Source organism: Zootermopsis nevadensis, unplaced genomic scaffold (assembly GCF_977971745.1).
Source record: "Zootermopsis nevadensis isolate Lab colony 2312 unplaced genomic scaffold, Znev_1.0 Znev_ptg000013l, whole genome shotgun sequence".
NCBI lineage: Eukaryota > Metazoa > Arthropoda > Insecta > Blattodea > Termopsidae > Zootermopsis > Zootermopsis nevadensis.
Genome location: NW_028259145.1, coordinates 13196182 through 13223476, shown reverse-complemented (window position 1 = coordinate 13223476; position 27295 = coordinate 13196182). Strand labels below are relative to the sequence as shown.

The 27295-nt window shown below is 39.2% G+C and overlaps 1 protein-coding gene across 16 annotated transcripts in view; it reads right to left on the bottom strand.

The window, feature by feature from the left end:
* Nucleotides 1-27295, bottom strand: part of hth (Meis homeobox homothorax) — a 650834-nt gene that overhangs the window by 121485 nt on the left and 502054 nt on the right. For 13 of the 16 annotated variants that reach the window (XM_022058903.2, XM_022058899.2, XM_022058897.2 and 10 more), the window contains one exon: nucleotides 23910-24058. The exons of the other annotated variants lie outside the window; for them this stretch is intronic. In XM_022058903.2, coding sequence (XP_021914595.1) covers nucleotides 23910-24058 — 149 coding nt within the window. The remainder of the gene's footprint in view (nucleotides 1-23909; nucleotides 24059-27295) is intronic. 16 annotated transcript variants of the gene reach the window in all.

The window sequence follows — 27295 nt, the reverse complement described above, 5'->3', positions numbered from 1 at the left end:
TTTTCAAGTGCCTTCAATTAATTCGTTTGTACCTAACGAAACCACATACTTGTAACATTAAAATTAATAAATTTAATATACACCACAAAGAACAGGGCCCAGCAGCGAGCTCTTCTGAACATTTGGGTTCCATAAATCGCGGGAAATTTCTTGACTAATTGATTATTCAAACCGCAACTTCTGCCGTCTACATCCATTTTAATTAGATAAACATATACAGAGCACTCCCGATACAACGCCCATCGCACTGCAGAACAGAAACGCTCTATGTACGTTTAAAGAGAATAAGGTCCAATACAGCGCCATCGTATTTTATTTTCAACTTCTACACAAATAACTCCCTGGAATATTCAGTTACTGTTCGCTCATTTCACATTCTTCGTGTTCATAATTCACTTAAATTCGACGTGGCACAATCTTTGATATCGGAAGCGTCGTTGTATGAAGCAAGAACAGGCATGCTACGTCCAACAAGTTTGGATACAGACGCGATGGACGACCGAGGCGGTGGTGGAGCAGCGGACTGACCTGCCCTCGGCTCTCTGGAGATCCAATCTCCATCCCAGCACCTGTTCTCACCACTCCTCCTCCATCCAGCCTCTCCGTACCACCAACCCGACAAGCCTCTCCAAGAGGAAGACATCACTAGACCATAATGCACCGCAAAGCACTTCGCGCAAGCGCCATGTTAATTATCGAAGCTTCACTAATGACATGTTGCAACAAAATTATACAGCTGACTGTGATACATTGTCCAGATTGTCTGCCTTTGACCATCATTAGAATTGTGTCAAATCTTAGAACATACTTCTATCTGCATGACTCTATAGTTATCTTATATTCTCTACAATAATGAAGTACCCGAATAAATAATATTATGTGTCTACTGTTACTGATTTGATGAAGTTTAAATAACAGGACTGAAGGGGTTATCATTAACATTCCGAAAACACAGGTAACTGGCTGAAATTAATGTTAAATTAGCAATGAGGGTAAAAGAGAACCTCAGTATATTGTTACGAGAACTAATGGCCAATCTTGACCTTTCCGTCGAATAAAATCACGATGAAAGGCGAAAAGAGAAAAAATATATAAATTGGTTAATTAGAACTACTTTAAGCTTGTAATAATAACAAGGTACATTTCCTATTCAGGTTCGGTCTGAAATCAGGAGATAATTTTTAAACTTTGATTTGCAATACACAATTAGGATGGCCCAAGAAAATCAGGAGGAACTGAAATCATGTAAAACATACAAAATTTAGGAATAAGCTGATGGAGATGATTCAACAGGCGATAACAAATATAGTACGAGAAGCTCAAAACTCAATTAGATGTTAGTAACTAGTGTGATCTGGGATAAAGTGTACAGAAAACAAAGCAGGCCTTTTTCTTCATGTCTCGTCAATAGACTGCAGGACAAATAAAACAAAAATCCTTAATAAAACGTACGACATTGTGCCATGATCAGGTAATTAGGAAGGACACCAGCAAATTAAAATCACATTTACGAATAAGTTGAAAAAACTTGTATCCCGAACAATGGAGTTAAGAAACAAGTACAAACTTTTAGTGGACTAGATCAGAATAGTACCCAGTAATGAGATGTGAATACTATAATAAACGTTCACATTTCATACAAATGTAGCTTAACCTGGACTCTGCTACAATAAGTTAATTACTTATACCGCCAAATCACCGTCATTCAAAATAAAATACAGACTACGAAAAGGCTTTCCTTTTGTTTAATATTCAGATTTGTAATAAAGCTGTTTCTACGCGACTACGTTTTGAGAAATCCGTTTAAAAATAATCAAGTATCAGAAGTTATTAAAACCTTCGAACTACTTAAAAGGAAAAAGCAACCTGCAACTAACACTATTTTACGAAGTGACAGGGTGTCTACAGCTTTGGGCATAGTAGGTCTTTCAATTGAACATTTCGGGATAAGGCAGGACACTATTTGCCTCAAAAATAAAATAATTCGGTATAAAATTTCGAAAATAAGGGCCCCATTACATACGCTGAACCTGTTAATACTGAGGTAGTGTCGGGATTCCATTCCCACACAAACGGCAAGGGCGCGTGTGGTACAGAGCGAGCGATACTTTGTAATGCGCCCCAAGTAACATTTCCATAAATCATTCCAAGACGGAAAATTGCAGGTTTCTGCGGCAACCATAACAACGTTGAATAATATTTCGTTGGGAAAAAAATATTTCCCCCCAGTTCTTCCCCTCATTTTAGAACGCAGTTACATACCGGCGTAGAAAATCTGAGATCGTTAAATACACACATTCCTTCAGCACCTGCGGTTGTTTGCATCAAATCCCGAATAGAAAGCCAGTTTAAAAGAACAAATGCATCAATACTCAAACATTCACAAAACAAACAGCGATACTGCACAGACATACACGCATATATACACACAGCACAGCTGATTTCACCGCAAACCTTTGGCTGTCTTGTCGATGTTCGGAAGATACCTTACTGCATTGATCTTCAAAGCCAAAGAATTGCCAAATACGTAAAACGATAGTCGTCCGTCACGCTTCAATTAAGCCTCAAGTCAGGGAGAGGACAGAGCCTACAGCCCCATGCATTCTTAAGCTCGGATCATTGGCCTACAGGTGATAAAATTTTCGCCCCGGACGCTTTGCCCCCGAGGAAAGACCCTACAACACTCATTCGACAGACCGCACAGCCGATATGGAATCGAACTCATATCGACGAGGTAATAGCACAGTCACTACACTGCCTAAGTTATGATAGACTATTATAGGTATCGGCAGGGGCCATCAACTAGTCATTTTGACTTTGAGAAGGAGAAAGGTTCTCCGAAACGTCCGCGACACGGACTATATAGAAAGGCGGTGCTATCATCCTGAAACAGAATATTCCTTTCACGATAGTCATTAAAACTTGTCTGAAACACGACACAAAGCTTATGTGTGGCCGAATTTAGTGGGCTTTCGCGTCAAAAAACTGGATAGCACTGTCACCGATTTATTCTTCAGCATACTTACACCAGCAGAAAACGAGAAAACTGTGGAGTGAGTAATTCCAGCTGAGAGAGAGAGAGAGAGACGAGACGACCTGAGTCGTTCAGGGTGGGACTCGAGATAACGTCACCAGCTGACAGAGTACCGGGCTTATCAACACACATACACTTGGGGCGTAGCAGAATTTAGAAAGGGGATAAATAGCCCCGTTACCTTGCTTTGTGATCACCATTCGTAGCTTTGTCACTATATTCCAGATCGGCATGACCTCTGACTTTTAAAACCTCCATAGCCTTAGAGGGAGTGGTGAAGATTTTTTAATCGTATCCTGCTGTAAATTTTAATCATATGAAAAAAGGGGCAAAAAAGTAGTAATTCACTTTTTCAGTTGGCATATTAGAACTTTTAAACGCACCTGGATTATTCTGCGCAGAGAACTTCTAACAGGTGTCTGGTTATTAAGAATAAAGTTGCAAATTGCCTCCGCGTTTTTAAACCTATTTCTGGTAAAAATTCCCTTCAAACTGATGTGATAATGCAGCAGCTCTCATAAAGTTATCTCCGCTAAAAATTCTCTAAATTTTCGTAGCAGAGAAACATATACCAATTACTATAATTTTTCCGGTTGAATGGAAGAAAGCCCAATTAATTTTAAAACGTCAAATGCAGACTTTTTTGTTTCCAATAAAAACGTCGACATCTACGAATTCTGTATCGAAAAATTTCCGGCGACCTCAATTCAATTTAAACTGTGCTGTTCGGGAGCAAACCCTATTCGTATAAATAAAATATGGGTAGCAGCCGAAGGTTGTGGAAAAATATATTATTACGCATTTATAAAAAGGAATAAAAGAGTCGTGGATGCTATTTTCGAAATAAATGCTGTTTTCCAAGAATCAGTGTTTACTGTGAAATACACATCTTAAAAATTCAAGTATTTTGCTACGCTAACAACCAGGCGGAAGAAAAACTTCATTTGCAATAGATTTCATTCATGGAAATTACATTTGCCATCCTTTTCTTATTTTAAGTCTCCCCTCTTCTTCACATAAAGAAATCGTACAGGGTTGAGCCACCCTGAAAAAGAAAACCCTCGAAAGACGTGAACCCCTTTCCTCTTCTAAATTCCCTCACTCTTCAAAGAGAATCCAAATTACCCGACTGTGGAAGGAGTTATAAGTTAGGACCTCCTCACGATTGCTGGGAGTCGAGATGCAAGTAGGGTGCATGTTGTCTGTCTGTGGGGCTGCTTGGTTGCCTAACGATCCTGTTTCCTACACACAGAACATAGCCGAGTTTCATTATGCATGCGCCAGATTCGGGGTAATATAGCAACTAGATGATGCTAATGCTACTGCTTATCAACATTTTCGGGCGGGGAAAATCGAATTCATGTCCTGCACTCTTCAGTAAACAGAATTCATTCTCTCTTTCGTTTTCTGACATCAGTCAGCTTCTGGTGAGCATGTATTAATACTTCATACTCACACTTTCTTCCACTCCACAATTCGTTTCCTTTCTAACGTGCGCGCGCGTATGTGTACGTACTATTATGAACTTCACAGATACACCCACCTCTGAACGTTGTAAGCCACCCTAGTACCTCACCGACAGAAACTTTTGCTGTAAGCACGAAAAAAATAATAGGAATGTGCATATTTACTAGCCTTAATTTTTCCAATGATTTATTTTCACCCGAATTCCTCGATTTAAACTTGTTCTACAGCTGAAACTGAGAGAAACCTAATATAAGATTAGAAACCGGAATATGCTAACGATAATAATGCAAATAAAAATAGGTAAAATATTATAAAATTTACTTATCTTTACATGAATAAACCAAGAATGTTGGTCCTCTGGTAACTACAGCCCAATACTCCAGCTCTCAGCCACTAGTTTAAATTCATATGATTGTATATTTAATAAGCATAATCTACAGTAATGCGTAGTTCCTAAAAAGCTGGAAGATTATGTCTCAGATTGTCTCCAGCTTTCCGAAAGTTTAATTAACTGTTCTGTGCATAGTGTTTCAAGTGACACGAAGTCGTTTAGCTACGATGTTCTTGATGTTCTGCGTGCTTAAGAAGTGATTCTACACATAACACAGGGCACATAATTAACGGTATACACTGCAAAATAACACCAAAATTATCTAGAGTAGTAAAGAAAATTCTCACATGGCATGGTTCTTTTATCAGGTCTACATTTGAACACATTTAACCCCATTAAAAATAAATATCGTTACAGACACATAGATAATTTAATGAGCACAACAAAACTTATAATTTCTCAGAACACAAAATTTATTTAATTTTCGTATAATTAATATTTATATATCCGTCTAAAATAAATAACTACAGTTTTAATAAGATACTGAAATATGTAATTTGCTATGCAGCTTATTTCATTTTGAGTGCGGCCGTGTCTGCATCACGCATTCGAATTATGTGGTGCCATGTTTAAAGCAGCCCCACAATAAAATTAACAGCAGCGTTCGAAAAGTTGTTTAGCGCTACGGGACTCTTATTACAGGCCTTGCTGCCGAATGACTATTATTTCCACAGGTAATTTCCGATCTTCTATTCAGACATAAACACGAAGATGATTGCTCTTGTTGACTTCATCTTTCGGTACATGATTTAGAGTTTCTCAAACGGTTACGTTTGTCCATTCCTTCAAAGATGACGAGAATGTATAAAACTGTCACAATATCCGCTCAATGTTACATCCTGAAGGCTAAAGACAGGCACGCCTGAAGAAAGGCAGATGTCTGCATTCTTTACTAAGCAAACACAGTTAAATGTTTGAAATACTGATCGAATGATCGACTGATGGGCTATTTAGTGGATATGCATCAATGATTATATGAAACGCAGCAGGACAGCATCATTCAGCCTAGCATGTTTCACAAAATGACGATCAGGTATCGAACAGTTGTTGCAGCTCATACTACTGTTGCATAAATAAACAGTAACATTATAACATATATAAAACAACAGTTTTACCTGTTGTATTGCATGAGTGTAAAAGTAATATCTCACCCTGATAGCCCTATGAGAGAGAAACTAACACGTGGCTGCAGAAAACAGCATTTAAAATTTGTACTCTTATAAAATATTATTACCAAAATCACTGTTTATCAACAGCCACGTAAGGATGTTTACCTAAGCGTTAAAAATTATTAGTGAAATCTTATCGAGGAGGATAAGACTCCCGAAGGAAACAAATCATTTGTCTAAAAGCCTGAAAGAAGGAGACCACTGAATTAGAGTCATCATCTGACCGAGGATAGGGCCATTGACGGACTCTTGTAATCTTCAAAAAGTTGGTAGTTTATTGACCAGCTGAGCGACTATCATTTTTGAAGCTGGTCTTGTATCAGCTATGCCTACGACCATTTTAACTATACACCCCACAAAATTCGGCGAGAAGCGAAACCACTCCACATCCACAATGCTTCAGTTCTGTACTAAGAGAGGAACACACCGCTGATGGATAGACTAATGCTGGATTGAGAAGAAGGCCGAGTGCTTGTGTGGTAGCTGAACACCATAAGTACTACGAGACCACGGAGACAGCCAAAAGCACTGTCCAAAGAACCCTGCATTCACCCTGTCCGTCTATTCCTTTTTACATCCGTCATAGGAATGAGGGGACAAACAAGAGAGCAAGTCCAGACTACTGGGGGATGAAAGATGGATGAAACGAAGAAAAGGGACCAGAACTCAGTCATAATTTTTTACACACTTGTCCTCAGAAGTTCTTTTTTTTTTCCTACGCTTTCCTTGTGCAGTTAGTGTATGGGAATCTGAGGAGGGTTGAGGTGTTGCAAGTCCCACTGGAGCTGTAGGCCTATTCAGGGACTTGCGTATAGAAGACTGGGTGACTGCTGTTATTTATAGCTCCGTGTTCCATCAGCTGTTGAGAAAAGATTAATGATACAAGAGGAAAAATATTTTTGGCGGGTTCTCTTTTTAGGAAAGAAAACTCTTCTTGAAAACTTTACTCTATGCGGCCTCCCTCTTCGTCTGTCCTTTTCTACCAAATGATGGTATTTTCATTTATATTTTCAACTGCTGAAACCCTCAAGCTGACTTGGACCTATCACATGGTTCTGAAGGACGAGAGATAACGAAATACAACAATATGTACCAACACTCAAATATATCATCAGCAAAGAATGATGTTAATAATAAAAACTATAAGGTAACATAAGTCTACTTCGCCCACAGTAGGTTGATTCTACCATAGAAATCAAGGACTCGAACACTGCTCTGCAGAACAATATTCTTCAGCATAAGAAAATATGCGATTGCTTATTTTGGAGTAGACGCAGAGGAGACAGTCTCTGTTCTATGTCCCTGGTCTCAACAAGATCATTAGACGAAGCATAGCTTTCTGCTGGTGAAGACGCGTGGTGAAAAGGCTACGAGACAAACATGATTCGTCACCACGGCCTCGTCAATATCATCAGGATCATCACTTCGTTGAAAAGAAGGAATCTAACCACGGATAGTAACAAAGAATCCAGGAGAGCAGAAAAATGTTTTTAAACAAAACATGTCGACGGCAACGATGACAATTTGCTGAAACACAAATTATAAAGGCAGACAGAAATATGAGCACCAGCATGCTGTCAGATAAACACACACCAGATGACATAAAAATTACTTCTAATTGCACGTAAGGCATAATCGTATTCTAGAGAAGGAGAATTATGTAAACGCAGAGAAAGCTAAGTACATGTTCACGTCTCGTCACCAGAATGCAGGAAAAAGAAAACATTAATAAAACCTTAAAATATTTTGTAACGAAGAGCAGACTGACATCAGCTCATAATATTTTGTATTCTGCTCTGCTGTCTACGAATGTGACGATTGAAATATACAGAACTATAATTTTACCATTCCTTTTTATGGGTGTGAAATCTTGTCTCTCGCATGTGGCCACGAGAAATAAGTACAAAACTTTTGTTGGGAATCCTAAACAGAAGAGATCACTTAGACGACCAAGGCGTAGATTATAAGATAACAATAAAACTGGTATCAGATAAATAAGGTTTGGATGTGGACTGGATTCATCTAGCTCAGATATGCATCAACGGAGGACTTTCGCAACGGTTCCAGACAAGGCGGGGACACATTTTATGACTAGTTTGACGATACAGAAAACTAATGAAAAACATCTTCATAAGATTAATGAATAAACAAAGCAGGTGGCATTTAGCCTTCAACACCTGTCTAAATATTGCAAAAAGAAAAGCAAACTTGTTTCACTGAAGATATTTTAAGAAATGAATCACCTGATGTCAGCTTTTTGCGAGAGGGTGAGACTGCGTCCCCGTGAAACTGCGGCAGCTAACGGGTCCATTGTCTATCTGCCGGACGATACACGAGTAAATACAGAGCAGTGCTGGGATGATATTTATAGGGTGAAACCGAAGGACTCGAACAGAAGCCTGATGCGAACGCCACCTTTCCCACCACAAATCCTACATGGACTGACCTGGGGGCGAAAACGGACATCCGCGTTGAAAAGCCGGCGACTAACCGCCTGGGCTATGGTCATCTGTTTATACTCCCGCACACGAACAATTGGCCGTCATGAAATGAGTTCCCGGTTGAAATATATCCTCACCACTACCCACTGGGGTCTGCCGGCTTCTAGTCTCCTGGGCACCAGATATAAAGCTATCGAAGCTAAATTCTGACTACTCTTTTCAGTTTAGAATGTGTGGAGCTGAACTTCCATTACTCCACCCGCCCATAACATTGTCTTTTACATTGGCAGGTTCTTTAAATTCATTATGACTTTTATTATCATCATCAATATAACCATCTTTATCAACCAGTGGCTTCAAACACCGAATTTATTACACAATTTCCACTGACAGTGAGATGTAACGTGGAAGCGAAGAGCATATCTATCGTCCTTGTACTCACGCGAACCGAAACGTCACACGGCCTGGTTTCCTTCTTACTAGACCCGGCGTAAAACTGAACATTGCCAGAGCCACAGGAAGGGCTGGCCGCACCTGAATCTCTCGGCGGGGATTAGTGGCCCCTACAGCTGTTTGCTGCTCATATTCGCGACGACGGTCCCCAGGTGTCCGGGATTACCCGCGTTAAACTCAACATCCGCCCACCAATATTGCATCCCCTTCACGGCTCAACTCGGCTCAGACGTATGTGACGCGACATAATTCAGTAGCTCGAGTACCACATAAGACACGTCAAGACGAAAGGCAGCCTTTTCTTAGGTATATGAATTCCTGTTATAACAATGTCTGCTTACTCACAAACATTGCGAACATAATGGCGCAACGGTCTTTAGGGCGAAAGTTAAGGGAGTAAGTAATAATACTGAAACAAACGGCTTGGATTTTAACAAAGTAGTACTGAACGTTTCATTAATAAATAACCATGATTTTATTTCTGTTCTAGATATTTATTTTGTCGCACTATATAAATTTTGTGTGAGCAAAAACAGTGTAATCAATTCCTTTAATCACACAGATTATTACGCGTTCTTCAATCTCTAGCACAAGCAAACAACATCGTTTGGGTCCGACCATGACTGTCAATCCATAAAATTCTCACAATTTTAGTAGGCTAACCTAAAGGAAAGAGACAATTTGGCAGACCTAGGCGTAGATAAAACAGTAGTATTAAAACTGTACTTCACAAAAGGACTGTGATAATGACTGGATTCGTATGACTCAAGGTCCAGTGGTGGACTCTTGTAAACACAGTAATAAACCTTTCAGTTTCATAAAAGGCGGGAAATTTCACGACTGTCAAAGCGACTGTTAGCTTAAACGGAATTGTTACAATAAGCAAATACAGATAAAAATATAATTATTACAACTCAGATGTGTTTATACATAAATATTCAAGTGACTGACAAAACAACACTTGTATAAATTTGATACTGGTACTCATTTCTACGTACATTCATTAGATAACCCATATCTAAATACCAAATGTATCTTTATCCATAACTCACTGTATCATAATATGACTACAGTAATGAATTTTCTGACAACTACTGATATAATCTTCTTTTCGCTTTGTACTCGTATTCAACATACTCATGAAACATTCAACATGCGGGCTCAAAAACATTTTAGACCTTAGCGTTCAGTTCTCTTACTGACTGAATGCAGTTTACTTATTACATTTTAGACCACAAATAAAAATTATTAATCAATCTTGACAGCTCTTCAGACATATAAAACAATGAAGTTCTCTTCTACGTATTAAGGACTCCAAGAATTTGAATGCACATGATGGCAGTAAGCACGGTCCCCCAACAATCACACAATATTGCACTTTATAGCTGAAAGTGACTGGAATTTTAGGCGAAGGGGGAGGGGATTTGGAAATCCTCCACGGGGCGATTGGGGGATGAAGCATTGGTAAGGGTGAACAGACTAGGGGGTGAAATCTTGAGGTCGAATGGGGCAGCAGTTGGACAGACACATGTTAGTTACGTCAACGGATAAAGTGGGATCCTGCTCCGGAAATAATGCAGACATCGAGAATGTGCAGGGTTAGAAATGCACGGCTCCGTCTATTTGTCGACCGACAAGGAATATGAAACATTTTCACATCCACACCATGTGTTCCTTCTAGTGTTGTATACTAATCGTGTTATCTGTTAGCGACGGACGAATCTGGTCCAAATCGCTACTCGAATACGACGTTTGGAGGCAGTTACTTCTTTCAGAGTTGACACTAAGGACTTCCGAATTGTATTTACATGACCCAGTTGAGGAAGAATGCTGGCATCTGCTACCAAGCAGCTGAACAAGCTTAAAACCTGAATCCTGTGATCATAAAGTCTCAACATAGACCAACACGTCTCTGTATCTAAGAATGTTAGGTGCCTATTAGAAACGGTACTTGAACCCGTCAACACTGTAAGGTGTAAAATTTTCCGACAGACAAATCTGTCGCTCACAAACGCCCTCTGCACATTCATTCTATGTTCTGTAACAGTGACACGCCAGTGAAGTTGAGTGGGTACAACGTACCTGTTAGGATGGTAATCAGTAAGATACGAAGATGGAGTCGTAGAGATGGCGTATAAAGATTTGTGTAAGGATAAAGGAAGTTACAAAACTGGGGAAAAATATAAAAGTGATATGTCTTTGTTCTTATTCAAAAGATGCCTAATAAAACCAACTATGATTTCTTGATTCTTATTCTTCATAATCCCTATTAAACTACATTAAAATTATCGAATAAATCTAAAGCAGGGAAGTCGGGGCGACTCAGTCAGCGTGCAGATGAGGACCAGGAAAGGATTCGCCACTGCGTCCACCGGCTCTGGGACTTCCGTCCAATAAATACCTGGATTCTTTCCTCGGGGGATACAGCGGCCGGAGCGTGTAATCACTCATCTCAATCCAGTGCCAATGTTAAGATTACGAGGAGCTATGCCTCCACTCATCCATAAATCTTAGATAAGCAGCAAAGACAACTTACATTACCACTGAGACTGTACAATCTTTCAGATTCGTAATTTATACAATAAAATCCAAGTAATACCTGAACTCCAATATCAATGTTCATTCAGCAGGCCTACTGTATGAGGGAGGGGTGGGGGGATAAGGTTTAAAAATGCAAGCTTTTTTATATTTCTGTTTATACCCGTAATGTGGAGAATGTAAAGTCAAAAGCAGAAGTGAAAGAGTTTGAAAACACATCCGACTTACTTTTGCAATGTTTATGCTCAATTTTATGCACAGCAGGCCGGCCTACTAATGAAATGCGACCCTACTTAAACATGTATTTATTCTTGTGGCTGAATTCGCATTAATGAAGCTTTTGTTGTTAACTTTCTTGTAGCTGTTACATATATAAAGACAAAGTAGGCTATTCCACAAGGGGGAATTCTTTTAGCATCTCCTTAACGAAAGATTTACGATCGTTGCTAATCTGTGTAACTGCAGTTGCCTGCAGCCACCTTTCCTGGTCACAAGGCAGTAAATTATGATGGTCTCTAAGACACACAAAGGGAATTTGGGAGACTCATAGGCTAGATACATAAAGTGTATCTATGGACAGTTTCTGACTAGTTCTAATAATTATGATTCTGGTAACTGAAACTGTCAGAAACAACATAAACTTCGGTTAACTGCAATAAAAAAACATCCTGTTAAAGACTCTCGGCCAGAGACAACAGATACTGATAAAACTGGTCGTATAACAATGTCATAATGACAGGTGAATGTGGACAGGATGCAGGTGACGAAGGCAAACAATTATAAGTCTATTAAGAAACCTTTAGATCATACGAAACAATCAAACAGTGGCATCGCCTCAGACTCACTCTGGCTGTAATTTTAATGCACAGAATAATAAATCGTTAAGGCTGATATTTTATTCTCTCATTACGTTTGTAGTTTCCATCTTTAGTTCTGGTATCTTCTACCAGTGTAACTACATACCTTCTGCCGCCAGAGGGTCGGATGAATCCATGCGTCGTTACACTTCATTAGGAAAATGCAGAATCAGAAACAAACAAAAAATGTTCTCCACTCTTCAGATCTTAATTTAACTTGATACACAATATTTAACAATAATTAATAAGCTAATTCGCAGAGGAAAAATTAATGTAAAATACTGGGTGGTAAGCCTGAAGAGAAGAGACGACTCGGAAAACCTAGGCGTGGACGGGAGAATAATATTTAAATGGGGCTTGGAAAAATAGTGTTGAGGGTCTGAACTAGATTCATCTCGCTCACGATAGGAACCGATGACGGACTCTTGTGAACACAATAATGTATGTTTGGGTTCTATAAAAGGCTGGGAATTTCTCGACTAGCTAGGCGTAAAACTAGCGTCTCAAGAAGGACCCTACTCCATGGAGTTATGTTAGCTGAACGTCAAAGTTATTGGGTTCTATCTCAACCAAAGCCTGTGTTTAGCAGAATATAACAGCAGGTACACTATAATATAAGGGCCCGTCAGACGCCTAGTTCCAAAGACATAGAATTTTGCCCCACAGCAACCATTTCAATAACAGCATCAGTACATTATTCCTCGTTAAGTGACAAAATTGCGTTTAGTTTAAAACGAGCCCCAAGTAATGACACCCATATGGCAGATGTTTCGAACACTATACACTGTTACTGCTGAGAAGTCAATCTATTTCAAAGCCTGCTTTAATCCTTTACAGTCGAAATATAATATGGTAGAAATCCTAAAGCCATTTAACCTTCTCGCATAAAGTCTATATGGCATTTCAGCTCTTACTATATGTTTGCTAATAAATTTGATACTGTAAGCCATCGTATTACCGACTTGTTTAACCCCTTACCAGCAAACAGAGAAGTATGTAGAAGTTCCCATGGTTATTGCAAGCACACACAAGAGTTTTGTTGACACATAGACAGAGACAAAGATGAGCGGATGATTAAAGGTTCATGTAAGATAAAGATCGGCTGTGGCAAGCAGCCAATCCGCACAAATACTCTACCCATCTCAGCACAAAACAAATGACGTCAGAATCGCGTTCATTCGACCGAGAAAACAAGTCCAATTCCTCTCCGCAGACTACCCATACCATGCTCTGACCTTCAACAGCGCATGGGGTTTCAGTGTGTGGACCACGATCAAGAATCTGGACTGAAGAAAACCCCTGAAGTTAACCACACGGAATGCCAGTTACAACACGCTTCGTCTTGATTCTGCACTTATCGCCTTACTTGTTTACTTATTTATTCTCATCTCTGTTTAGATTTAAATCCTGTGTGACCTCTTCATGTCATATTACTGCCTCTAATGAGCACATAGCATCCGAATGCTTCGGATTTCTTGTCATCCTCTAACGATTATGGCCCCTCATTTATTTTAAATTTCGTCTCAAAAGTCACTGCCAAAGACTTCCCAAATATTCAAGCTCGTAAAAGCCCAAACCAGAAAGACGTGAAAGTATTTCAGAGGGAGACGTTGTTCCTGTTTCTGAACAAGGTTTCATGGGTAGTAACTTGTGCGTTATGTTGGGTTTGTGCAATGCAGGTCAGATAATTTCACAAGACATTTTAAAAATATGTTACAAATCCATATGTTTTATCTTCATGAAAGTTTATTCAGACATAGACAACTGTTTTTAAATTAAAGCCTCCTCAGAAAGCAGACTTAATTTTCCAATTACGCGGTATCCCACATACGGACTCATTAGACAGTCCCCTACGACAGTTTAATGGAATACACCTCGGAAATTTCTTATACTTAGGGGTTCCATTCTCCGTACGGTGTGAAAAATATCGTGTCCGCGTTGTCCGTTACCTTCAGAGCTGCTCAATATAGTTCGTACCAGACAAAGCCATTCTTCTGAAGGGCATCTGAAAACACGTGTATGTCATATTACGCTCCATAATAGCATTCATCAAAAATCATGAAGCAATGCTGATCCCGATAAATTACTTATCACTTACAACTTATTCACGATCCTGTATTCTAATTCTGCTATTGTGTCCTGCAAAATGTGGTGAAATGTTGAATGTGCATGCCAGAAAATGAAAGCTAGAATTAATGGAAATTATGTAGGTAAACGAATTCATGTCCTAAGATATGCCATTATTTTCACATTCAGTACGTACATAACATTACAAGCCTGGCACCGGCAATCCATTTTTAAACTCACAATTTATTTCCACTCATAAGATAATTAATTTATTATTTCTACTCGCTTATAAGAAAGTATAGTATGATGCGCTTTATTAGTGAGGAATAAAAATATTTGTGGCCATCGATGTAGGATACTAGATAATAATAGATAAAGAATGCCACAACACGCGCGTAAACACAAAATTTGCACTACAAAAAACATGGATGCAGGGTGTTCAGCAGAATAATATCCTGAAAGAACAATGCATAATTCTGCATTTTATGTTTACAGATCTGCTTCCAAAAGTCCATCTTGTCCGTTCTTATCCAAACGTCTCTTACCCAGTAATAAACTGTAGTAGTCCCAACCAATATGACTAAGAAAAACAAAGAAACAATCGATTTTATATCTTAAACTTAAGAGAAATCGCGTATTATGTGTACCTATCTGTATAATGCAAAGTATTTTAAATTGCAACGTCTCACACGGATAGTCACAAATGTAAAAATGAACTCTGTGAACGAAAATTAAATCCGTAGGTGGATTCACGTAATAAAACTGTCACCCATACGTTAAGACGCTTTCATATCAAAACTTGTCCGTATATTCTTGTTCATTTTCCTTTCTACATTCTGGAACAGTTTGGATACCGCTAGCACTAAAAGAGTTTGAAACTGCAAGTCACCCATGTTACTGAAACCTGTCAGATATATGTAAAGAATCCTGACAGCTGCTAGAATATGCATGTTGTCGGTGGCAATGGGTCCAGAGTCTTACGGTGCGCGAGAAGGCCGCTGTTTTCAGGGGGGACACTGCCAGTATATGAAATACTAATAAATGCTGCCGCGGTGTACTACAATTTATCAGGCCATTTAAAACACGCCAGTGTTTTATGCCGTCATCATGTATCATGTAAGTATTATAAACAGATTAAAAAGGGACACTGTGCTTGACTGCTTTGACGCAATTCAATGGGGTATAAATAAAAAATATTCTGAAGCAAGCGACGTTACGCAAATGGTTGCAGAAAAAAAAGTTCGAGTGAAGACAGGTGTTAAGACACAAGGAATAAAAAAGATGATCTACTGTGTTCTGTTTTATGGAGGAATAAATGAATCGCAATGCGTAGAAATTGGATGCTGGAAGTGTTAAAGCATAAATACCAGAATTGTAAACTGAGTTCATAATGTTATTCCCACCACAAAATAAACAGGCATTACCAAATGAACTGCATGATCAATCTTGTATCGATACAGGAAACCATATGATTTGCTTTAATTCAGATATAATATAACGTGAAATGTATTTAGACATAAAATTACGTCGGAAGGTAAAACTACAGCGAATGATTTATTCTTTACATTTGGAAACGTATTTGTGGTTCCAGAGCAAACAATGTAAATTATATTTTGATAAAATTAACAAAACCTGGGCCCCTGTACAATTTTTTTATTCCACGCCCTTTCCTCTCAGGCCTACGTAGAAAATGTAGTAAGATTATCTTTTACTTCCTTCGGCTTCTTACGGATTGAAAAAAAGTCGAAATATGCGCATTTTATTTTCCGTAGTGACAAAATTATTTCATGTAAGTTTCTGCAACTGGCCGGAACTAAATTACAGCCAAACTGCCAACTGTCACTTACAGGGCCTGAAAGAAATATGATTCACTCTAAAAGCCAGCTCAGTTTTGTAGATAATTGCACAATTTTGCTGGCACGAGTTGTTACACAGTCCACCCCACCTCATACAATGGCTACGTTATTCCCAAAGCATTAGGCCTACTAACTAAACTTGTTTACAATACTGCTGCCAAATTTTAAAGCTAAACGCAAAAGTACTGTAACACATACATTTCATCATAGTGACCGTTTAGAAACACTCACTTGAAAGCAACATCTATTGCTTGGGATATGACGTCCTTGCGAATTGGAATCTCGATTTTGCAAACTGTTCATCCGCAGGTCCATCAGAAATCTCTCCAGGGAACCAGCCCTCTCCCACCCAAACCCCAACGAATACTGCGACGCCTGTTTGCATGGGGCTTCCAGATAAAGCGTGGATGGCTATTAAACGTCGTTTTCAGAGATGAAATGGCCTTTGGGGGTGAGGAATTGGGGTGGGTGGATTTGTGTGCCTCGGTCCCGTAATCCACATGGAACGTGCTGCAACAGAGAAAGAGGAGAAGGGAGGGAGGGAGAGGTGATGGAGGGGTCAAACCCAGACGACGTAATTTCCTCTCAGGGGACTGCACCAGATAATTCGCATGCAAAAGCTGTGGCAGGGTGAAGAGAAAACCCGAAGAGAACAAGAGGAGAGAAAACAAAGGAGAAAAATTGGATGAATCTGTTCGATTGGTATTATGAATAAAAGCTGACGACTAAAGCTAACTACGTTTAACTGTTTCAACTAACACCCACAATTCCGATTTGCATGTACCCTACTACTTCATTCTGTACGCATGCGTTATAGACAGGCGTTTGAACATAAACAATGTAAGAATTAGGCCGATGTTGGTCTCCTGGTTTGTAACGCCCTGTGAACTTTAAGTAGATGCCATCGTTTCGAATAAACAACCTGCCTCCATCTTCAGTCAATGAGCATCTACCTACAAATCCTAACAGCGTTACAACCCAGAAGACCAATATGGTCATCTTCAGAGACGTGAGAACTTCGTATCTCAAACCGTAAGCATTAAGTTAAGATTTATCAGGTTATCCAGAAAATGACACGCATATGCTTTATTAAGATCTTATAAATGAGTCTTAGTTTTGACACTGTGTCTTTTGTTTAGTTTTTTACCATAGTGAACCACAGCGACGACAGAATATGTAACAGAAAATTAAAAAGAAAGAATGTAAACCTCTTTCCTCCGAGTCCAGAAAAGACTTTTGAAGCCTCGACTGATGATCGAAGTTGGAATACGTGGGCTCATCGAACTCGTCATCTGCCTCATAGACGGCAAAACCGAAGACAGAAGTTAAGAGACATTTCCCGAATGTAGAGCTGCCTGACACAATGTGCAATGCCAGTATAACGGAAAATCCTGGTATTAAGTTAAAATTTCTGAGGTTACAAGCTAAGACACAGGTACCTCCCGAACGAATTCAACTCATGAACACAACGTTTCTACGAAGTGGGGACCTAATATCCCACGTGTTAATGTAAATGTATATGCTTTCTGTACATTTGGAACCCTCTTCATCTATAAAAAATTAAACATTAATGTGCCAATGAATATCCAGATACATTTACACAAATTTCAATGAGAACAAACAAAAAGATTTTGAACAGGAAATATCAACATTGTATCTGGTATCTATATTTGCATAGAAATGTTTTGATTTGTGCGTGTCTTCACGTATACTGTTCGCGACTGTAATCTTGAGACTTGCAAGGAATGCAGGAAGTCCGAAGCGTTAAAGGCTGACGCTATCTTTCCCCCTTCACCCCGCAAGTTACAATATTACAGTCGCAAACTATAGACATACTATATTGTGTGCCATGTGACCACCCTGAACAGACATTCCTTCAACAGCATCACTATCACAACACGCTATTTACTGCGATTTTTCTAAAGCCAGAAAAATTATGAGGGAAAATGGAAGCACGTTAGCAATATGGTGGTGACTAAACCCTCTGACTAGAAGCAGGCAATGCTTAAGACAGAAATCCCGCTTTTAGATCCGTACCTGTGTGTACGAAAGGGATGAGGTTCCCGAAGGAAATCCCGGAGAAACGAACGGGGATGACCCGATCTCTGCCTCTACCTGTCACCCAGAATTAAATGATGAGACAGAAGAGGAGGAGGAGAGTTGATTCTACTGGACCGAATGGCCAAACCCTAGCCTAGACCGTCTTCTAGCCTACGTGACAGAAGCGTCTTCCCATGTTACACACTCCAGTGCAACAACTCAGTATGACTTGAATGTGTCTAGGGTTTCTATCCAAAGACAATGGATGAGCGAATAGTCTCCACAGGAAATGGGCCACATGACCTCATACTGCAGCAACTATCAATACTGAACCATATACAGGAGAGTTTCCAACTATACAACACTAAAGTCTAGGTATATTATCAGTTTATACCGGATATTGGGGGAGAATGGTTTGTATCTCAACCGAGTGACGTTTCAATGAGTGATCTCCCTTATGATGAAGGCAAAAATCACCTCAGAAACGTCGGTAAACTTCTACCATACTAGACGGCACTACAACCCAGAAGACAAGTCATCTTGGGAACACAAGAATTCTATAAATACTGAATTACTACAATGGTTTGATTGTGTATATTTAAACAAAGTATAAAAGCTTTTTTGATCAATGCAATGCAAACGGGTGTATTGTAAAATATAAACTCTAAATTGCAGCCTAGATGCAGAAAATCGCATACTGAGAAGCTCTATAATTTTTACAAGCGGCGATTAAACCAAGGAAGCCTAGAAAGGTGGCATAACTAGGAAGCGATGGGGAGATGACAATGTACACGAGATTTTCGTTTAGGGCCTGAAAAGAGGCCACTCGAAGGACCAACGCGTAGGCTGAAGAATAATGAAAAGATGGATTCGTAGCGAAATATGTGAAACCGTTTTCTTGACTACAATGTATCAAAAGTATTTCTCATTCCCTACTCTGTAGACTCATCACCTTGAATTGATAATCGTAATAATATTTGGTATATAACAGAAATTATGAAACTGTTCATTGCATATTATTCCCCCGCCTCTAATTATATCCTCTCTCTGAGATCCAAATATTTTATTCAGCTTGGATTCATAAAGTCACCTGTATAAACCCAATACAATTGTTTTTTTTACCCAGAATACGTTAAATTAGCTGTTCCTTGCACTTTCTTCCCCACAGAACACAAACTGCCACATTATCCTCATTCAGATAACGGAGCCACCCGTTTTGCATCTTTCTGGAGAGGAACTGTTTAAAATCAAGAGCTCATACATGCACGCCGTGTTTGAGAATGGCTGTACACATTGCAGACGGTTTGGAGGTGGGGGGCTACTCCAGTGCATGTATTGACGCAAGGCTGGACTCGTGTCTCCCGAGATCTCCTGCCTTGCAAGGGTCGCCTCGTGGACTTGATCCCGGGGCTTTGCCTCCACGAGTCATTAACTCCCCGGCCGCTAATCCCCTCTGGTCCAGCAGCCAACTTTGCTCTCAGCCTTTTAGTGCGATATGATACTGCAGATCACTACCTCCCTCTGTGTACATTCTCATCTTCTGGAAACTACGAATTGATGAGCGCTATTATGTCGGTGAGACAGCGAGGAGATGACGGCTGTACTTCTGAATTCAACAAATGCGTAGTTTCTTTTTATCACGAGCACGACCCTTGAGTACTCACAACTTCATACCTTGGGAGTTTTTCTCGGGGATAAAGGCGGCACCAACGTTTAGCAGTTGACATAAAAGTAACAATTCAGTAACACGAGACTTCATTAATCAAAGCAAATATAAAACGCATACTGATCTTTCTAAGCGAAAAGTAATAATGTACTATACCATAGTATACTGACTGACATTGTGCTCGACCGCGTAATGACGCAGTGAATTCTTGTAGACGGTTAGCAAAGTTTCGGAGAAACCTGTTGCCTCCATCATCAGGGAAGTCACTTTTGACCCATAAGATTACATTCCAAATTTTCATTTACATGAAGACCTTAAACCTCACAGACCTATCGATAATACCTTTTCGGTAATAAAATTGTTCGAAACAAGGCTAGCGTAGCTTTGTTCGGGACCCGACAAATTAGCTCGTCATTAGCATTATTAATAACCACAAGTATAATTAATAGTTAAAAGAAACTATAGATGTCTACCTTCCAAGTAGACTGTAAAAATACGTGACCTAAACGAAGCACTGGCCATAAAAAAATTGGAAGCACCGCTCCAAAAAGACGCAAGACTGAGTTATAAGTTATGGGCACATTATTTTAAGAGTCTGACTCTCTCTGCGACATGACAATATTCTGAGGTCGAGGGTGAGTGGCAGACGACTGCTTATGCAACCAGCACCGCTCCAGGAAACAGAATTTACGCATGTAAACACACAGTTAGCATTTACTGGGTTGTGTAAGAGGAAATAGTAGCTATTTTAGATATGTAAGTTGGACCATTGTATGTTACGAAATGGTATGGATATTGCCCACGTAAAATGTCCGTTCTGGGGTTTTGGGAAGAGGGAAGTTTCCCCTTTTTCCTTTACCGTGCTGTATGCTCCTTTCCATTCCTGGACTCCCCTCACACTCAAACAGTGGAAGCTGCGAATCTTTGGGGATAATAAATCCAATTCCATTTTACTTGCGGCGTGTCTCGTGTCAGGAATCAGTAGAACCTTCTACGCAAAATTGGGTCCACAATGTCACTACAGGGAGCGAAATATTTTTCACTTTGTAAAGCTTCCTGCATGGGAAATGGAAGTCCTCAAGAGAAAGTTCCCTGAAGACATCCGCAGAAACAAAATACCAAAACATTCATCGCATTCAGACGTGTACTCAGAGAAAAGCTTTGACACACAGTTTAGAAGCGGACAGCAGTAATATGCCCCGCTCATCAAACAGCCAAGACACTTTTAATACAATTCGTTTTATAAAAGCGGCAGAACTAACATATTTAATTTTCGAAACTTTACACACACAAAAAAATCACTAGAAAGTAATAATTTGAAATGCGTGATTTCCGTGCTTTCGGTCGTAAAATATTTTGTACTTTAAACGTTCACAGCTTTCACATATGTCAGTCATATGTCAGTATGAAAAGTCGCTTAAGATAGGCCACTACAAACAAGTCATAATGATGAAACATAGTTACAACTTTATAATCTACTTAAACGAACTAACACGGAATTTGTGTAGGCAATTTGTCACCACGTTCTTTAGGACTATCACTGACTATAATTACTCAAACAACACTCGAATAAGCCTAAACTTTGACGAGGAATTGTATAAGATACCAACATGACCTGAACACACCGGTATTGTGATCCAAGCAATGCCGGCTGAAGCAACTAAAACACTACTATCAGCGTTTCTGTGCAGGCATTACAAGAACACTTAGCTCTACAGAGCACATCATTGATCTGCTAAACGCCCACAGTCATGCACATATAACGGGAAAAGTCTTCAATTTTATACAAACTCAATAAAGGAGAGGAAATATCCAGATGGGCGAGGAGAAAGTTCAATCAATGAGAGTGCTTTTTTTTCCCCTTTGTAAAGCCTTAATCTTCACTTATCGACCGCAGACACGTCATAACAAAACCGCAGAACCAATTTATTTGAAATGTTTTCATTGTTCTTCTTGGACGTTGATTTACTACTTCTGGTAAAAACGCTCCCAGGCCGCGTATTTCCTTACCCTGTTCACCCTGGTCCATTCACGATGACCAGTGAAATATTACGGAAGCAGACGTCATTGCCTCAGTTTGTACTATCCTGTTTGATAATTTTAACATGTCTTCTCAACAACCCTTGATGACCGAACACGAAGAGCCAAATGTGTCTTGTTCTGTAATCACATTTCATCTGTAGAACGCGCCTCGTTACGTTCGAACCTACCCAGTTCACGCAATGTCACATGTTCTAAAAATCTGGAAGCCGTGTATGGCGGGATATGAGAACAGGTGCATGACTTGAACCTGTCTTCGCATTCTGCTATATTTCGTAATTTGGCCCCCATGTAAATAATCCTAGGGAGGTAATTAAAACTTAAACAACTTAAACACGGTAATAATTTAGTGATATTTGCATTACTTTACAATTTCGTTATCACAACCGTGTTATCATAGTGAATCAATAGTAAGCCTGCATATCACCATTAATGTTTTAAATTAACGATTAGTTTTAACCAATGAAATATAAGAGCCTTCACAAACTGCTGTGTTAAACAGACAGCTGTTAAAATATTTCTTTCCATCCATGTACCGAGCTGAAGTCAACACTGACGTTTCAAGTTTCCAGCGGATTTGAAGCAAAGAATAATGATAAAACCTGATATTAGAATATACGTCAAAAATATGAAATAAATATAAAAATTACGCAGGATACGTTACAGATCTCGGAAAATTCTGAGTCTGAAATCCTGCCTTTGTTTAACAAAACAGAAAGCAACTAATGAATAATACAACTCTTTCAATAAACTGCTTAACCTGCTACAAATAAGCTTAAGCCTGTGAACTTCATTGGTCTAACCTCTTTAATAACTAAGTTAATGACACATAGTGAATGGAATATTCTTCGACCATTAAATAGGATGCGATATTTTTTAGTATTCTTGAAACTCAGTATTTTTGGATATTCGTACATTATATTCGGGGAATCAATTCGACTTTCTTGATTCCCCAGAGATCTGTACAGCATGGTCATTAATCTGACACTAATATTTTCCCCTCCTTTCCCCCAACTTCCTCATCACAAACCCTCCTCCTTCCACACTGCTGCTTCGCCCGCCTCTTGCCAACTTAAAATTGTTTCAGAAGCAATTTCAACCCCACCCCCGACCCCTCTCATGCATTGCTCGACAACATATAAAGAGAAAATAATAAACTAAGCTTATAAATATGAAGAATACGCTTCATTTCGGGTTTTAAATAAAGAATCATATTAATTAGGCCTACGAATAACCTGTCAGACGTTAATGTGTATTAACTCCATGCTCCAGAGACCGCATAAATCTAAAATATGTTAAGAAAATCATACTTCGTCTTCTTAGAAGTATAATCTAACGAATTTCTGATCAAAGATAAAATCAGAGGGTTACTTCAAAATTCTGGTAGTTCCACAGATTCTGACTGGAACAATTATTACGATAGGAAACTATATTATTACACTGGATAATAGAGTCCACAGGCCACTGGTATCCTATCCACAAATGCGTGGTTTAAAGTATTACACGCACATTCTGTTACTTAAACCAAAAAAATCAAAGTATACTTATAATTTCAATAAATCTCTCTCTCTCTCGCAAGCTTTTAATGTGAAAATTTGGATTATAAGAAACACGTGGTCTTGAGTGAAGTAAAGACCTTCCACATTTTAATTCAATAAAATTGGAACGCATATTAAATGAATTAGTAACCTGAAATAAACCAGAAATTAAAGATACATCAATCGTCTGCATGTATCTTATAGAAACGGAACTTATGACGGAGTAGACATTCATAATTAAAATTGCAATTTACGTAGCACGACAGCCATAATCAAATAAACAATCGGTGAAATATGAAAATGTTTAACAATAATTATACGCCGGTAACAAGAAAGCAGTCATGAAACTCACCGTTAAATGCTGGAACAACCACGCTCTCAGGATGTTGGTGGCCACTTTAGGAAATATGCCGCGTTTCTTCTGATTTTTCTTTCCGTTTGTATCATCATCTTCCTCCCCCGTGCCCTCGCCACTACCGATACTAGCGTTGCTCGCGTCACCTACAACAAAATGATACAATCAAGCAAATAATATCGACAAAAGCACACATTATCACTGACTACAGAAACACATACAAAGTTGTGATCGAAAAACCTGAATGGCAGATTTATGGTCTGGACTGGATTAATATGGTTTACGACTTGAACCAGTTAAACGCTCCTGTTAACAAGGTATAAACCTTCATGTTCCATAAAATACGGAGAAGTTCTTGACTAACTGTGCGACTATTAGCTTCTCAACAAGGGTCCTGTTTCACGAAGTTTATTAGTTAATAGCATAAGGTAATAGGTCTCCAGAGTTTAACTGTAGAAAACAGTTTACGATCAAACATTATCCCATTAACGAAACAGAAGACAATCGTGTCTGCTGCGAATTTCATTGGAAGAGAGATTACATCTTCATTACAAAATAGCCGAAAACAGACTTTGGCTCGGAGGTAAAAAATCAGTGAGACGGCATGTCGTCGCGAGGTAACGAGTTGAGGAATTAAAAAAATCATTATGTACCCCATTTTACATAGTTCTGTTGGAAGCTCTGTGGAATGGGAAACCACAATTACGAGAGAAGAGCGCGACACTGGGAATCGAATCCCAAAGCTGTCGATTACAGTGACCGTGACGTGACGATGTACTTGAACACAGTAGAATGTTCTGTGCGGCGTTTAAGTGAATTAGACGTGTCAGCAGCTAGCGTGTGTCCCAGCACGAACAGGGACACATGTTTTCGTGGTCTCTAATCGGGAGTTGTCAGCTCCTTCGAACGGACCGACACGTTTCAACGCGATTTTTCCACCGACGTTTCTGTATGCTGATTTGGAAGCCCATTACTATTAGACGAGCTTCTGTGTACCAAATAACAGTCCCCCCCTTCAACGTTCTAGCAAGGATCAATAGTGAAAATAGGTACAAAATGCTCGAGCATTATTTATATTTCAATGATAGTAAACGCAAAAAACTGAGACGGATTACGGGCAGAAGCGTCGAGCCAATGCTCTGTGCTGAATCAGTCGTTTACCTGGTATAGGCCCAAACGCAAACAGCCGACGAGCGCATTTGTAAGCCGCAAAAGAATTTTACTTTCCACGCCAATTTAATATTAGCCTACCTCACATCAGAACTGTCATATAATATTTTACTTCGTCGACAAGTTTCAATGGGTCTAATCTCCATTAATTGCAGGGCCAACTCATACGCAACACTCCCCCCCCCCACTTACACATACATGCACGCACCCCCCTATACACAAAAGTACTTTTTATTTTTCACACCTGTGTACTTGATGGTGTGTGTAGCCATATATAACAATAATCAGTGAAGTTATTCCATAACATCCTAATGGTAAATCATTATCACTGTTTTCCACAATAATCAACGATCAGTAGCTATGGTAGTAGATACAGCATGGTTGAATCTATTGGCCACCTTCGAAACTGTCAGATATTTCCTAATTTATGTTTAAAATGATATGTGTGCTAACATTCAATAACGTTTGTTGTGTTAAAATAATTTATTGCGTACACTGTCTATTCTACCACAAATAGGCCGACGTACGAATCATATGAACTCTTTAACGATATTCCATTTCAATTTCCATTATGACTACTTGTTTGTAACCAAGTGGCCTATCCGATCTGCCCACGTAGGTCCAGAATCAGACTCCTCGATTTCATCAATCGAAGTCTACGCATGTGCAGTTCTCAGAATCCTAATAGGTTCCAATACTTAATAAATGTAAATTGAATAAGAATAGTTATTTTTAGCCATTCGGCCTATGTAAGATTGTTAATCACAGAAGAACAACTTCTTAAGACTGTTTATACTTTATATTTTACACGGTGGATGCTTTGTTAAATAAAATGCATAAAAGCCAAGCCGACTGAACTAAAAGCGTTTCCGTACTGCGCAAATCAGCATCATCAACTGTGATTGGCACATTTCATACTGCAAGTGACAGAGCTTGATCAACGACACACCCTCCACTCACCTCCAGATCTGTTTTGTTTTCCCAACCCCAACTCCAGGAGACACGACGCCTTCACCCCGCCGTCGCCAACACTATTCCTACCCCTCATTACGTAAAGCAAGAGGAGTAATTTCACTATGCAATCCTGCGGGTGGCCTAATGGCTCTCAATGTGTGTTTGTATGCATAGGAAATAGGGGTTCGGTAGCATGGCAAGGGGTTGGGGAAAATGACTCACATAACACACACAGACATACACATATACGCTCCAAAAAAGGATAACAGTCACAGAGTTAGGGGTGTGGGTGTGGGTGGGGGGCAGACTAAAGGGGGAAGATGCAAAATAGGATTAAGGGAAGCTACTATGACCTGGTATAGAATTGCATAGTGTTTGGAAGGGGTGACGGTTGAAAAGCCAATGATCCAACAAGGCTGGGGACAATTTCTTCTTATTCCTTGTAAAGTGTATGGCCAGAGATCACGCCGTTTCTTTATAATGCCCATTTAGGGTCGAATAAAACTGTGTTAGACTGCTACCACACTGCACACCATCAGGTGTGTTAAAAAATGCAGACCTTTAGGTCCCATACGGTGAGGCTATCAGCAGTGTTTCTCCAGTCCAAATACAAATAAATACGCCCCTAACAACTTATTGAATTATAACTTAACTCTTTATTTCATTAGTTTGTATATGTTTATAAAATGAAACAGCACGCTTAATTTTCTACCAACACTGTTTATTTGCCCCTCAATCAGCAGCATTTAAATTATTAAGTATATCACAAATTGATGTCAAAATCACAGTGATGTACAAAAGTAAAACCTTGCATTTGTTTAAATATGTTATTGTATCCTGCAATATTATGATCCCTGAAATTTGTCTGTGGCCCAAATAAAGAAACAGACCATTGATTTCGACAAGTTTAGAATATTCCGATTCACATAAAAAGAAATAAAGTTGATATTTTGGGAATTAAAAGCATTAGTATAGTAATTTTGACTGTGTCACATGTGAGGCAACACGGCACACATAATTTACACTAAATTTTATAATCATGCAGGGATCAAAGGCAAAGGTTACACAAACACATCTCGTGTAACTTTTCGACCATATTCAGAAAGACAAACATCTCCACTGAAAAGTAACGAATGTACTATCTATGTGCTAACACGTAACAAAAATTCTCCATATTTACTTTCAAAAGAAACAAGGTGTTGGCCGATTTGAGTGTGTCTTTGACCTTATATTAAAACAAACAAATATTTTAAGGGTGG